Consider the following 16,476-nt stretch of genomic DNA (forward strand, 5'->3'; position numbering starts at 1 on the left):
TCTTAAATGCAAAAAGGATGGCTGGAAGACCAAAAAAAAAAAAGAGAAAAAAGATCCAGATGTCAAGCCAAGCACTAATAGTATGTAACAGATCAGAGAGTGAGAGTGATCAAGAGCTAAACAGATGTGGGGGAGGGGGGAGAAAAGCAAATTCTTTCCCCTCCTCCATAATAACACCTCCTGGTGTGACTAGTCATTCACTAACAACAGTATCTATTACAATAATAATCCACATTCTTGTCAAGGTCACCCTCTCTGAGAGGAAATCCAGATAAGCAGCTCAGAAGCACAGACTCTCCAGCTCTGCTTCGTCACACGTCTTTTCACAACAAATGCAAAAAAGAGCAACACGACTCGCTGCTTGATGCCAGAACAAACATCCAGCGTTCCAGCAACATGAACTAGAACTTTGGCCCACAATCCTGGAGAAAAACAAGTCTATTAATAAGACATTTTCCCAAATGTCCATTGTTATGATCTGCTTTTCTTCCGTTTTATGCAGGTCACGTTAAATTGCTCTTATTACCACATCTTGGCTTGTTTTTAAATATATTTTATTGTTTTACCCTTGTCCCAAAGGCAAATCTGTCATAAAAATATGAATCACATTGCATGACGTTTACAACTATGGTAATAAAAAAAGATAAACAAACCATTTCCAACATTTATAATGAAAATCAAGTTTTTAAAATCTATGCCACAGTCATTTCCACCAATTTTCCCACTAGTTTTGTAATGTTTGTGTACTTCAAGGTAAATTTGACATTATGATTTATGTGTTAGTTTCAATCACGCAAGTGTGAAAACAATGTTTAAGATGCATAAAAATGAGCCTAAGCAAGACAAAATACTCTCTAAAATTTTTAAAACGCCATTTTCAAACACCAAATTGAGATGTGGTAGGAATTTATGATTTTCAGAAATGTTCATTTTATGAGGTCAGATCAGTTGTGATGCGACTGAACAAAGACAGGACAAAGAAAGATTTAAGAATACTGCAATTATGTCCTGTGTTTATCTTAATATGTGTATATTATAAAGTTTTGGTGCACAATCGTACACAATCACAGAAGAACCACAGCAATGTTCTACATGCCCACTTACAAGACTGGTTGTTTTCATGCTGCTATATTTCCCTGGAGAACCACAAGCCAACTATTTCTGGACAGAATGCATTCTGCTGCTTCCTCTAAACAGAGGAAAGACTCGATGTGGGTGGGTGGTACTCCATCTAACAGATACAAAATATTTACAGAGCCAGGGGAAGAACAGCTTTTTCACAATCCTCTGAACTCGGAGCTGAACCTCGGTCCAGTAATATGAACAAAAGACGTTGATTGGAGACCACAAGGGGAAAAACATCCATTCACGCGCAAACCTTCATTCTGAATTGGCTCTCAAAACACAAATGTCACGCAGAACAGCTGGAGTTGAGAAGATTAGTGTTTTACTACAACACATTTTGTACTCTAGGCGATGGTTTTCACATAATAGCTTGTTGAAAGGTGACTTGAAATACTACATATCTTTATGATTATTCTTTGCTGTTGTGTACGCCTATCCAATAATAACAGTGTTGAGCAAACCAGAAATCAGCTTTTTGTCAGAGAATGTTTAGGGTTATCAGTTTAACACATTCATTTAGTAGTAATACTGTAGTGTATGGAACAGAATACAGGCTTTTCAACATACTTTTTTAACAAGATAAGATGAAACGGCCAAAAATTTAAGTCTGAGACTGATATATGCATGTACATGGACCAACCATTTAAAATAAATACATGGACAGAATGCATTTGGTGTCTACCTGTTACCATCCACCTATTTTTATGCACATTTGGCATATCGCACAAAAAATACCAATTGATGTGCACAAATTCCAAAAATGTGCATTAAAAAAAAACTTAAACGCTCAATTGAGGTCAATATATATTTTTAGGGATGTCCCGATCAGGGGTTTTTGCCCTCGAGTCCGAGTCATTTGATTTTGAGTATCTACCGATACCGAGTCCCGATCCGATACTTATATAATACATAAAAAAAAGAATAAAGAAAAGCGAAAAAAATATTTTTTATTTAATTCACCTTATTTTAACATTCAAAAACTGTTAACAAACAGAGCACTTCTGTGAGGTAGCTTGAACAATCAAGTAATAAATAACATAAATTCTTCACTTTTGGACTTTAGTGCAACAGTAAATATAGAAAAAGTCTAATATAAAAACAAATAGCACCTCAACTTAAAATACCCAGCAGACATGTAAACAAAAAATAAGTCTTAAAAAAAAAAAAAAAGAGAATATATATATATATATATATATATATATATATATATATATATATATATATATATATATATATATATATATATATACACACATATATACACATTAGGGGTGTAACAGTTCACAAAATTCGTGGTTCGATACGATACAGCAAAAAGAAAGAAATGCCAGAGAAATTTCCTTTTTATTAAAAGAAAAACTATTTTTAAATAAGTTTGAGTTTTCCTACATCTTGAAACTTTCAGGTTTATAAATGGGGGTAATCTTTGAAGGATGAACAAATAATGTTTTGGTAATCACATTAAAAATAACATTTAAATATAATATTTGAGTTTTGAAGTGCAACATTAAATCCATGTTCATTCACGGCACAATGTTTCTCCTGGTTCCCACGTCAGCGCTGTTTGATCTAATAGAGATCTACGGTTAATAACGGAGAAATGTGAATGCTTCTCACTAGATCTCGCAGCGATCTTATTACTTCAGTGGCGAATTCAAATGTTTCGTCACTGGATCTCTTAGCAGAGTGTCTGCACAGATGTTGCTGGTCCGAACTGATAAATGGTCCGTTAAGCACAATATAATGAGTAGCGCAGTTTCGTTCTGCTTTCATTACGTTTGCCATTTGATGTTGCGCAACGTTGTGGTGATCGCGCCAGCGTGGATTTTGTCGGCAGAAAAATGGTCCTAGGAATCGTTAGGTTTGTATGCGTACCGAACCGGAAGCCTCGTACCGAAACTGTTCAATAATTACGAATACATGTACCGTTACACCCCTAATTTACATATATCCGAGTCCTGATCGGGAGGTAACGTCCGATTCCGATTGAGTCTGAAACCATGTGATCGGGCCCGATTTCCGATCGCGTGATGGGATCGGGACATCCCTATATTTTTTATCCAATAAGAAAACGTGTCCATAAAACTACAATGGAAACACATTTATTAAATAAATTCCTTGATGTGCATAAAAAAGTCGTGTGACTTTGCATAATTGGACGGCTTAACTGCAGTCGTTTTGTTCATTGTGAAATGCCAGAGCCGAAGTCTGTCATCAAAGTGTTCAGTATAATTCCCTCCCAGAACTTTCTCACACGACTGCGTTCCCAAACAACAGGCGTCCTCTTCCGAAACAAGATAACATGACCGCGTTTATTGCGTTTCGTCTGCATGTTCTGAGGCAGTTGTCTAAACAGTTGGCTTCATGGGATTTCATTAATTAAACAGCATATCATGTAATAAAGTCCATCAAAAAAAGTATTGATTGACAGATCTCTCAGCAAATAGATAAAAATAAAAAAAACACATGAATGTTTATCAGCCCTACAGGAAAAAACACATGATGTTTGAAGAAACTCCACTGATGAGTGTGAAACTTTACATTTCTTTGAATAAAACTACTACACATTCTAGTGCATTTGCTACTGAAGTTTGGAGATGGATAGCGTCACAGACACTATTTTTGAAAAACAATTTTGTAGTAATTATCAGTGAAAATTAGGGATGCACGATATATCGGCCACCATATCGGAATCAGCCGATATATGATTATTTTTAATTTTATCGTTATCGGCCCGATAAGAAAATGTGCCCGATATATTAAAGCCGGATTATTTCCAAGGCTCTCCTGCAATAGATGCCATTCAAACGAGATGGAAGCTATAGACTGTACGCTAGTGACTGTCAGGTCAACAGCTTATGTAAAACCACTTCGCAATACTTTCAGTTTAAGCATCAAGCACTTCTATACTACTGGTTTATACAACCCTGAAACACTGATACAATGGTCAATTTGACAATGGAAGAAAAATGCTCCAATGTCATGCATTCAAGAGCATGTGGACTCCAGCAGAGAGTAACACCATAAAGTGCCCACCCTCGGTCTGTGGGAAAGACTGAATTTGCTTAAAAAGCTCTTGTGTCAAATTGTTTAGAAATGTCATTAAAACAAAAATGCCATTGCCAACTGTGGTGGCCTCCTCAGTTTCTGTTCAGAACAGATGTAATGCACATGAAAATCAACATGTTTTGGGTACGAGCTTTCAGAATCTGGAATCAGATTGACGAAAATGTAATGCTTCATACTGTTACTATTTGAGAAAATGCATATAAAAACTGGCTTTTCGTAAAAGCTCTTTGTAAAAATGGTTATTTGATAATCAAAAGCATTAATCATTTTGCAATCATGTGGAATATATGCACAAACGGTTAAAAGTTCAATCAAACCATCATATGGTGTAGTTACACCAGAATTGCTAAACAATCAAAAAATAAATCGATCTTTTTATGTTGAATATTTATAAAAAACTGTACTACAGTAATGAGGATAAGTAGCTAACTATATCATTAGAAATCCCAATCTCAAACCAAGCATTCATGTGATCTCCCTTGATCAATAAGGGCAGTTATTGGCATGAGCTCGACGCTTCAACTATAATAAAGCACCAGACACATGCTTTAGATCAATATTCCTATCAGCATCATCTGTACGATCATTGCTCTATTGGATCGAACCCTTTTAAGGGCCCCTATCTGCATGTCCAATTCAATACACACAAGCGGATACATTTAAAGGGACAGTTCACCCCCCCCAAAACAAATCTTTCATTATTTTTTATGCATATTTTTCTTCCATGGAACAAGGATATATTTTGCAGAATCTCTTCCATAACCGTTTTTGTTTTCCGCAAAAAAGGGGTTAAATAAGGGTTAAGATAACTTAAGAAAACATCAATCATGATACACAAATGGCATCTGAGAAGGTCGCAGTAGGGATGCAATTAACGCTGGAAACACTGTGCACACTTACACCTTTAAAGACCAAGAGGAAGGGCAAGTGATTAATTAATAACTGCAGTGTAACCTTGAGTGCAGAAACTCACACAATATCAGGAAAAACACACTAATGCTAGGCATATTAAAACATCATCAATCGGCTACAGTGAGGAACAGCATTGAGTGATTTATATCTTATCAGTGTGTGTGTGTGTGTGTATCATTACAGTTCACATACAGATGGACACCACAGATAAAAGGAATCAAAACTGGTTCTGGCCAGACGCTGCAAACGCAATCGGCATGTCCTCTAATTTCACCTCATTTGATTTGATATTTATTGAGTCTTATGATGAAGCCAATCTCTCCGTTTAGGGTTTAAAGCCCAATAATGTTTTAACTTGGATACGATACCTTGACAAATATTCAATATAATTTTCGATACCACAGGGAAAAACTGGCATTTAGATCATTTTAATAGTATCCCATTGTTTATGTCCATTCACTGAAAATCTCATCAATCAATATTTTCCAACATCAATAAGCACATGACACATCATAACAGTAATCCATGTAAATCAAGCCGTTTAATCAAGTCTTCTGAAGAGACGCAATCACTTCATATAGACGCTTATTCACATATAATCATTGATCAGTTATTATCTCACCTAAATGTTTGCTCACTCAATGTATTTTTACAATGGGGTCATTTTAATTCAATAGCTTACAGACAGCACAAGGAAGCTTGATTTCAAACTTTGAATATTTTATTATCGAACTAGGGCTGGGTTAAATAATATCGATTTCACGATATTAATCGATTCTCATTTTTCGAACCGATATCGATTCTTAAATCTCAAGAATCGATTAGTCATACTGTTTTCATTTGATGAATGAATGGAACATTGTTGCACGCATCCCATCCAATAAGTCGCAATAATCTTCGTGCTTTGTTACTATTGATAGTAAATAAAGTCTCAAATTTCAAATAACGCCATTTTCTTACGAAATCCAAAAACATAAATAGCGTTTTGGCGCTGTGGCGTGAGATCGCTCTGGCTCAGCTCAGCTCAAGAGAAGCAGCAGCGCGGAGTGCACATGATCTCCTCTTCTGCCTTAATACCAGTTACAGCGCGAAATAAACATGAACGAACGTCTGAAAGTGTGTTAAAAGATAGAGTACAACTTATCGAAATCCGTATCATGTCACATGGAATCGCTCAATCAGTGTTTCAACCGTGGAAAGACGTCAGTAAAACAACTTGTAAACAATGTCATGTAACGTCACATTTACCTCAGAAAAACCATATGTGACCATAAACTCGTTAGTCAGCTAGAAAAATTAACTCTAAAGAGGAGCATTTTGCTAAATATATGCACCATATTACATATTCATTATAACTTTTAATGTTCTTCGATATTTAATGCATGTTTGAATAAATCTGGCAAGTTTTTATGACAGCCACCATTTAAATGTTTATATTTCATATAACTTTATTATTATAAAAATAAATAAAAGTGTAATTTAAGTGTTTGTATAGCTACAAATCAGTTAATTTTTACCTTCAATATTATAGTAGGCTAATGAAGCCTAGTAGGCTACAACTGACTCCCATAGTTTACAGCATTAGTTAAGAGATTTGTTTTCCTTGAGAAGATTTGCCATGTATTGTACCTGATATCCAAAATAATCAATATTGAATCGAAATCGAATTGCAAGCTTGTGAATCGAAATCGAATCGAATTGTGAAATTTGTGTCAATACCCAGCCAGCCCTAATCGAAACGTCTATATTTTTGACAACATTAAAGTCTGAGAGCTCCTTTAGAGTCGAGAGGGAAAACCCAAAACACACATTCATACAGCAAACTCTGTTTTAATCTCAAGTTCTTTACTAGACCATCATGTCATTTACTCATGATGTTCAAAAGCTTTATGTTTGCTTGCTTTTCTCTACTGCAAAATAAAGTACTTAGCAAAATTCAGTGATTAGCAGCTTTTGGTCATCAAGAAACCAAGATCTCAGTAGTCATACACCAGTGAAATTGCTCAATTGAACACACTTCTTACAAATATTAACATATATATGAAGAAAAAAAGCTAATTAAATTATCCACACAAACATAGCCTTCAAGTATTTCTAATTTTTTCCAAGTAATTGACCCTTCACAGGGAGCTTGATTGACAGGTGATCTGACCAATCATACTTCGCCATCCGCCATTTTGTCCGACAAAGCAGTCAGGAGAGTAAGTAGATTAACATGGGAGGATTTGAACTTGAAAAACATAATGTACTGATGCCTTTCTGCGGTTAAAACAACATTCCTTCTTATGTTCATTCATGTTTATTTGATGCTATAAATGAACTAGAAGGAAGAGATGATCGGATCACGAGCAGCTTTAACTAATGTGTCGTGACAGATCGCTGTAGTAGAGCATCAAAGAGCCACAAAACGGTATTTATTGTTTAAATTTCTTTAAAAAAAATGACCAAATTTGAAAGGTGAGACTTTGTTTAATATGTTTAATATCAAAAGTAACCTGGTCTGTCCTGTCTGTCAGCCCGCGATGTATTTTAAACATGGTGAACATGGTGTGTGTGAGAGCAGCGTAGCTTGTCGGACATAGCGACAGTAACTTAAGGCCAATTTATACTTCTGCGTCGAGTGTACGCCGTAGTGTACGGCGTAGGCTACGCACGTAGGCGACGGCGTCACGAGCATTTATACTTCTGCGTTTAGGTCTGCGTTGCTCCGCAGTACAGCGCCGAAACGCTAGTTGGCGGCGGAGGGTTTTAATGTTCCACTGTGTTTAGATTCCTCGCGGCAAGAAGAAGATTCCTCGCGGCTGTTTTGAGTTTAGGTTACTTCAAGCAATGGCGACTGAAAGAGAGCAGATCATGTTGGAGTTGGAGCTTATCGAGGTGGAAAAGGTAAATTTTTAGTTTTTTTAACAGTTTCGCTGTACTTAGAATTTAAAAATGGCGGGCGGTGCAGAAGAACACGCCGGAAATGCATAGGAGGAAACGCGATGCTACCAAGCCGACCAATCACAGATCTTGCGGTCCGCGTCGTCGCGACGTGTAGTTACATTTTTGAGGAGGTGCGCGTCAGGTTACGGCGAAGGGTACGGCGTATGGTACGCGTCTGTGCGCATGCTACGCCGTACCTACTGCGCGCACCCGATGCAGAAGTATTAATTGGCCTTAAGGGGGGCGGGTCTTTGCGAACGGTCAATTACTCCAGTAAATAACAATTAAGAGCAGTGATGACTTATCTTTTATTGACAAGATTGATGTTTGATTAACATGTTGAATCACATGTTTAATGATGACAGTGACAGATCGGATTCAAAAGATTCAATATTTTGACAATTCAGATTTTTGTTTACATTAACGTAATACTGTGTGTACATGCACACACACATTACATTGGAAAGTAGAGATGCACCGATGGACCATTTTTGTTGCCAGCAGAAAAGGCAATAACATCAACGAGCGTTCTCACTCTCTTCTCTCCGACGGCAAAGTGACTCACCCCCGCCTCCTCTCACTCACTCGTCTCATTTGCTCCGGTTAAATAGTGCTTGTATTGTGCATAATTTGACCAATTCCTGTAGGTTTCGCGCTCACCCCACGGATCTATATAAGTGGAGCCAGCGCACAAGCCGCCTCTCAGTCTCAAGCAGCTTGTGATTCGCAAATACCAAAACGAGTGGCTTATTGCACAAACAATATGGTGTCAAAATGTCCATCTTGGCGAGTATTCAATTACACACAGTCAGTTTTGGAACCAAATAAGTTGAGAAAGAAAACGCATGTGTATCAGTATATTAGATCCGTGCATAAACTCTTAAAGTGACAGCAGCCTAATATTCCTGCTCGCTCTGTCATGTAAATAAAAGAACAAAAGACAAAGAAAAATCACCCACTGCTCTTGACTGATTGTAAGCATTAATCTGTATTTCATTTTTACAATGAAGACTATCCAGTGTTATTTTACATTTGATTACTTTAATTTCTATAGTATTTTCCAACACGATCTCATGAAAGTGCGTATCTATACCATGAATTTAATTTCTCGTGTTATTTATACGCCAAAAAATGCACTGTAAATCTCTTGGGTAGGATTAGGGGTGTGGAGTGCATGCGTATTACACGCCAAAAAGTGCGTATCATATACACGCAAAATCTATTTTTGCCGTATAAATGGCACGATAAATTAAATTCGTGGTATAGATACGCACTTTCATGAGATCGGGCTGGTATTTCTTACCTGAATATACTGTATGCCCACCTGTTTATTTGCTCTTATTTTATTATCTTTTTACTTGTATCTTTTTGCATTGAAGAAAAGTAGATTTTTGTTTGTATATGCTGTCAATTATAGTTCTTTGAAAGAAAATTGGCAGGTCACACTTACAAAAAAAAAATTGGAAATCGGAATCGGCCAAGAAAATTGCAATCGTTTAGCCTGGTTAAAACCAGACCATTCTCAGTTGTAACAGTTGTAACTGAGTTATGGTCTGGCAAAGCATCATAGACAAATCATTTCCAGAGGTGCGTCACCAACGGACGTCGCGGATAGACCTAAACCCAATCAGAGCGATGAAGGAGATGACGTATGCAGAGCGGCGGAGAAACATCTCCGAGTGTTGTTCTTTGCTCGGTTTTTAACAAAAAGGAAACGTTCGAATCGCTTAAAACAGACGCGATAGCTGATTCGAACGAGTGATGTTCGACGGCGGCATCCATCTTTGTAATGTAGGCTACAAAATCTGCTTCAAAATCCCAGCGCTGTCGTCATCGTGTAAAGCCCGCCCCAACGTTTCTGATTGGTGCCTCGATTTCGACGGATTGGAAATGGGCTTGAATGAGCTCTTTGCCACACTAAGGCTGCGTTCAACTTCACACTGCAGGGGCTTAATGCTCAATTCCGATTTTTTTTCAAGGCTGTTCACATTTCCAATTAAATGCGACCTTTTGTGATCTCCTGTGTGAACGTGAAATGACCCAGAAGTGACCCGCATGGGCAGAAGAGTACTCAACGGTCAATTCCAGCCTACTTCAACGCAGAATTATGACGTTTGTCGCATATCAATGACGTGCGGGTCGGATACATGTGACCTGGCCGTTCAGATTGAAGCCGCATTTCAAAAGATCGGATACATATCGGATTTGGACCACATACCCAAGTGGCCTGGGTCGCATTTGAAAAGATCGGATCTGTGTCGTTCAGACTGTCATGAAAAGATCAGATACATTGGGTCAAAAAAAAAAAATCACAATTGGGTCGTTTCAGCCTGCAGTGTGAACGTAGCCTAACTTTCAGAGCAAATCTAAATTTGCCGGAAGTTGTCTGGGTTTTCCCAGGCTAGCAATCGGTGCATCTCTATAGGAATGTGCAATGCAGGTACCAAATTACTACCAACATTGTATAAATACTGCTATTGGTGAAGTTACTTTTTTTTTTTTTGTATCAACTTGGTACCCAAGGACCAGCAATTTCTTATTCCCTACTTAATGCAAAGAGCAGCCAGAACATTCTGCTAAATAACTAACTTAATCTGGAAAGTTATATGGGTCTGGAATTTATTTATTTTTAATCATTTCAAAAAAATCTATACTTACTTAAAGCTATATTGTAAAACCCAACTCAATAGCTATTAATTATAAGTATACAATCTTTTTGTTTAGGTGCTCACAGTAATACGGTCTATGCTCACAGGAGAGGAACGGGTGGCGGGTCACGGTTCCTGAGCTCAGGTCATGGCTGACATTGATTATGGAAACATGGGAGTATGGATGCATGAGCCTTTCATCTCACATGTGCACTTTGCTCTCCTGAAGCAGCAAAACATATTGCACAGCACGTCTTCTCGACATAAAACATCCATAGCATTACATGATGTAATGAGTAACTGAGACTGACTGTGAAAAACACAAGCGAGTGTTCATTCAGGCGCTCCCGTGACGAGAGGTGTGAGAGTGAAACAAACAGCAGATGAACGTGAGAGAGGGAAAGCATTTTAACAAAATAAATAAAAGCTTTTCTTTTTAAACAGATGAACAGCTAGCAAATCTTTGAAGATGAAAGCAAGCGTTTAAAAAAAATGATATTGGTCTTTAATTTAGTTAGTTGATATGTAGTAGGGCCAGTGAATGATAAGAGACTCCACAATAAAGAAAAGACAACCAACAAAAGTTCCTAGAAATATACTTATGGTCATATAGTTGTAATTAGAGCTGGATAAAATGAGGATTTTTTTGTTTAAAAGACAGATCAGGATTCTCCCACAATTCTGAATAGACAACTAAACCACAGAGCTTCTGACAAAATGTTAATTGCTGAAGTATTTAATTCATTTGAATTAATATTTTTTTAAACGGGTTGAGTGAATGATTCAATGACACGCTCATAAAGACTTCACTACTTACATTATGAATCGGTGTTTTTGAACGAATCACTTGAATAAACGATTCAATGACAAATAAATTACGTGTCGCCACCTACTGGTGTAACGTTGTAATTAATACAATCTTTATTTGTCAAGTTACTTTCAAAATGTTATTTTCTCTATTTTGATCGCTACCGTAGACATCAGTGTTTATATTCGAACAATAAACTTATATCTCAGTTTTTCTGTTAAAACTAAAATTATTGTAAGACAAAAAATTAATGATACTGTATTGTTTGTGAAGCGGTTTCAAATCTACATGACCAGAACGCAGATCTGAAAGTTCGCACTTGTCAAAGGTTTATTAGTTCAATCGCTGTCATTTAGGAATAAGATCATGTGGGTGTTTGAATCAAGATGGCATCTTGTAACGATTAATTGTGCAGCTCTAATTATCCAAAACTACACCATTATTACGATATGAAGATCACCCTGAAGTTTCTGAGACGCGAGATTTTCATGCAGCATTCAATGCCAATACACATAGCTTTGTAAATTGTGAACTAAAGCAGAGCTAGATGCTGCCTGGATTGTCTCCTACACAAAGAAATCCCAAATCATTCTGTCGCTGAAATCTTTAACAATTCCCTCTAATCTTCTTAAAAGGATCTTTCCAGTGACACTAACCTCATTAGAGCAAGAGAAACTCGACACAATGCCAGAGCACAAAGATGTTAAACACACCAGAAGACTAACTAAGCATCCTTGAATGGCAGCTCTTTATACATTCTGCAGTGCGAGAAAGTAGTATGAATGAGATCTTGTGATTTTCTTGATCAAACAATAATGTTCCACTTTTCACAGCAGCCCCAAGGGCTTAAAGTATTGTGCGTGTCAAAATGAAAGAACTGCCATTATAAAGAGATTCATGATGGTCCAATTGGAACTGGTTGCAGCATTTCTCTTTCAATGCTTTGAACTGTGACGAATGCGAGGCTGAAGCTGCAACAGTTTTAAGAAGGATGAAAAATATATTGGAACCATATTGGTTATTGGCTGATATTTGTGTTCTGTATTTATTCCTTTATCTGTAATTAATACATGTGGATGCTCATTTCCACCAATTTTTAAAATGTTTGATTGCTTCTGCCATCATCTACTCTAGCACTAAAAGCCATGGTGTTAGAAAATGGCTAAAGAAGAGTTGAGAGTTAATTTTACTATAAAACTATGCTATTTCTTCTTTCCTGTAATATATCAGATCTCAAAAACTATTGTTATATACAAATTTCATACAGTACATATCTTAAAGGGTTAGTTCGCCCAAAAATATATATTTTTATTTCTTAACAATAATTAAGAACAATGGTCTCATTATTAAAAGTCCATGTAACAAAAACCTTGAGCTTTCATTTACCATCGGGCATTAGAGTTGCACAATTACACACGTGATCTTATTCCTAGATGACAGCTTCAAATAAAGATTGTATCATTACACCAGTAGGTGGCGACAAGTGTTTATGAAAAATGTATTTGTCATTGAATCATTCATTCAAGAGAATCGTTCAGAAAACCTGATTCATCCAGTAATGAAACAAGTGTTTGTGAGTGAGTCATTGAATTATTCACTCAACCCGATTTAAAAAAAAAAATTAATTACTAGACTGCAGCAATTAAAATTGTCAGAACTTCCAGAATATTTTCTCAGAATTGCGTGGAAATTGTGATCTCTATTTAAAAAAAAATTTTTTTGTACTTTATCCAGAAATGTGCATTGATCAATTGTTTCTGAAAAAAGCCTAAATTGAATCTGTACATAATATAAAGTGATTGTGTTTCTTCAGAAGACATTTTTGAGTGAACTAACCCTTCAAATTAATTATATTTACAAGCACCAAAACATTGAGGGGGAAAAAAAAACATTGCTTATCATAGGGGAAGTGTGACCCAATTAATACTTTGTATTTTCAGTAGTGCAATTAAGTGAATTGTGACAAAATCCTGATTTCTTCACCAGTCCTCTTTCGCCTCAGTGGAACTGGGAGTGCTGACAAGCTCCTTAGTGTGTAGGAAGTTAAATACTTCATCCACTTACAAAGCAACCCCTCTCCCCCTCTTTCATTTAGCCCCTTCTCTTTCCTCTGGCCCTTTTTTTTCCTTCGGCAGATTCGAGCAGAGCACCTTCCAACGCCTACACCCAGACTCCATCGCTGGCATTTAACACATGATCTCTCCAACCTCCGTTTGGAAGCACTGCGGCAACTTGAGGCATTCAACAGTTCTCTCTCATTTATTCATTCCTTCTCTCATTTATCGGTCTCTGTTTGTTTATCCCCCTCTGTTCTGCCCTCTAGCTTTCTCTCTGCTCACATTGAGAGGTGAAATGAGGCATGCTGGAAATTTGCTGGCTGACAATGGAGGACAGCTGCTCTCACTGCTCAAGCCTTTCATGAGCTGAATTAGCAGTGCTAGCTCGCTCGCGCGCGCCCTTCCCCCACCCTCTGCTGGCTTCAACACCCATCCAGACATACTCACAGTCGCCATGTACAAAGCTGAGGGAAACGCACCACGGAAAGGCTTTGTTTCCCAAATCTGCCATTGCTCTAATTGCCACCTTGTATTTGACTGAATTCCTTCTCGCATGCTGCATCATAAACTAAAATAATTTGAAACGCTATAAAAAAAAACAGTGTTGCACCATCCAAAACTATCACCAATACTACAATTTAGAGGTCAACCAGTTGGATTTTGCAGACGAAAAAAAAACAAAGGAGGGGAAAAGCAGATTATCTATTAATCAGTCAATAGTTTATTAATTATATTGAACGTATAGACTAAATGCATCTCTTCTTGGAGAAATTGTCCAACAGGAATTTACATTAAATACCAATGCATGCGCAATTAACTGTCACAACAAACTGCAAAATGGACCAATTTTTTGCACAAATCAGTGCATTCTTACTTCAAGTTTGGAATCTTTTAATTGCATAATATCTACTTGACCCGAGAATCAAGTCACGGGGAAGCAAACATCTCTTTTGTACTGATGTTTCCAAGAAGATTGCGCACTATGGAAATCTGGGAGAGTACAGGATTTGGCTTTGATTTACAACATTTGGGTCATCAATATCTGAAATTATGGTTACCTACCTAATCTACCACAGATTTATTTTGCCATGCTACTGAAAAGACAAAAAAGCTTAGGGAGTGCCCTTAAAATGGGCTTTAAAACCATCTCCAGAAGACACATGGTAGGCTCTTTATGGTGACTGGAATTTCAATGTTGGCAAATCTACACAACAAAGCACAACAGTAGCAAACATAATCCAGTAATGAATATGACAATCCGCATTTGTTCTTTTAGTCGAACGGCATGTTCTTGGAAAACGTTACATAATTACGTTTTTAACACAGTGGAAGCCACAATAAAAGGCCAATGTAAAAGTTACAAACAAACACTGTCATCACTTATCAGCTTAAGATCTGAAACTGGATTTGAAGCTTTAATTGGAATTTCCTTCCTAATTTTAATGATCCCCAGAAGCAGTTCTGTTCAGATTAAAAGCTTGTATACATGTAGATAAATGACCTTCTTCCAACCCTTCCCCCACAGCAAGTTAAAGCCCGTGGGTTCAAGGGGTCTGAGCTTTATTTTCCTCCCCTCCCCCCCAAACACATCTTTGCCTCCTGGGATTAACAGCCAAACCAGTCCTAAACTTCCCTCTATTCAATGACCGGAACAACAGGGGAGGAAACAAGCCAAACAAATTTGTAATGTAACAATGTTAGCATAATACTGTAAATATTGCTTGAATACGTTTTTATACACACTGTGAGCAGCATTTTAAATCCCAGAGCATTTTCTTTCCACGACCTAACGGTTGAAACACCATGATTACCTAATTTGGGTAATGAAAGTTCAAATCTGGTCCTCTCTCTACTTTCTGTTCAAAAAAGTTGCAAAAAAGTCTATCCTAAAGCACACACAATGCCAAAAACAGGAGGAAACACTCACTTGCATTCAGGTGGATTAGGTTGTTAATATTGACTCAAGTTCTCAATACATCAATAACACAATTTGCAGCAGCTGCTAAACGGCTCAAATACACAAGCGGGCCATCCGCGCTTACCTTTTCATTTTTCATCTTCTTCAGAACTCTGCATTCCCCGTCAAGCTCCTCCGGCTCGGTTTTAATAGCTAACGGAGAGACAATTCCAACAGTTTCCAGAGCGTTATTCCCAAGTTGCTCTGTCACAGCAATGTCTGCGTTCTGCGTATTGTCAAAGGGCGTGTTGCGTGTGCTTCCAAACGCCTGAGCGTTCGCAACTATCTCCTTCTCAATTGCCACGACTGCAACTGGTGCGCTTTCGATTTTGTCTTTCTTGTTTTTCCCACTCGATACTTCCTTTTCCTTTTTGCTGTTTGGCACGCCGCGTGAGGCCTTGGCGCCCTTCTCGGCACCCTTGCCCGTGGCGGAGTTGCCGCCTGCTGAACTACCTGTCGCACCAGTAACCTCCCCTTGGGTCCGTCCCTGATGCTCCTTTTTTGCTCCGTCTCCAGCTGGAGACTTGCTGCTATTGTCTTTAGAATTTTTGTTGCGTTTGGATTTGGATTTGCTCTCTTTGCCCTGAGGGGCACTAACTGGGCTAACGAACTTGATATTGTCTGGCAGAGCCGCTACTGCGCTAGGTGGAGCTGCCATTCCCCCGCCGTCCTTGGTGCCAGACATCTCGAGTTTGTCCTTCTCTAGGTCAGCGTCAAGGTCGATAATCAGATTTCCAACCCCGATATCCCACTCATCACCGCTGTCGTAAGTGTCCACCGCATTCGAGTCCACACCTTTCCCGCCTGCAGTGCCACCACTTAGGGACATTTTAGTGCCAGCGGCCCAGGTTTGTCACAGTAACGTCTGATTTCTCAGACTGCCAGGGTGTGGGGAGAAGGAGAACAGTGGCCTCAACGTATTGATGTCAACTTCCCAGTCGCCCACATTTTGCCCTAGAGGAGAGACACACAAAG

General features: G+C 38.1%; 1 protein-coding gene across 2 annotated transcripts in view; it reads right to left on the minus strand.

Moving 5' to 3' along the window:
• Positions 1 to 16,476, minus strand: part of znf609b (zinc finger protein 609b) — a 73,811-nt gene that overhangs the window by 44,412 nt on the left and 12,923 nt on the right. For both annotated transcript variants that reach the window (XM_056233184.1, XM_056233186.1), the window contains exon 2: positions 15,587 to 16,455. In XM_056233184.1, coding sequence (XP_056089159.1) covers positions 15,587 to 16,330 — 744 coding nt within the window. In that variant the 5' untranslated portion in view covers positions 16,331 to 16,455. The remainder of the gene's footprint in view (positions 1 to 15,586; positions 16,456 to 16,476) is intronic.

The sequence above is a fragment of the Rhinichthys klamathensis genome, unplaced genomic scaffold (genome assembly GCF_029890125.1).
Source record: "Rhinichthys klamathensis goyatoka isolate OS25496 unplaced genomic scaffold, OSU_Roscu_1.1 h1tg000362l_1, whole genome shotgun sequence".
NCBI classification, from domain to species: domain Eukaryota; kingdom Metazoa; phylum Chordata; class Actinopteri; order Cypriniformes; family Leuciscidae; genus Rhinichthys; species Rhinichthys klamathensis.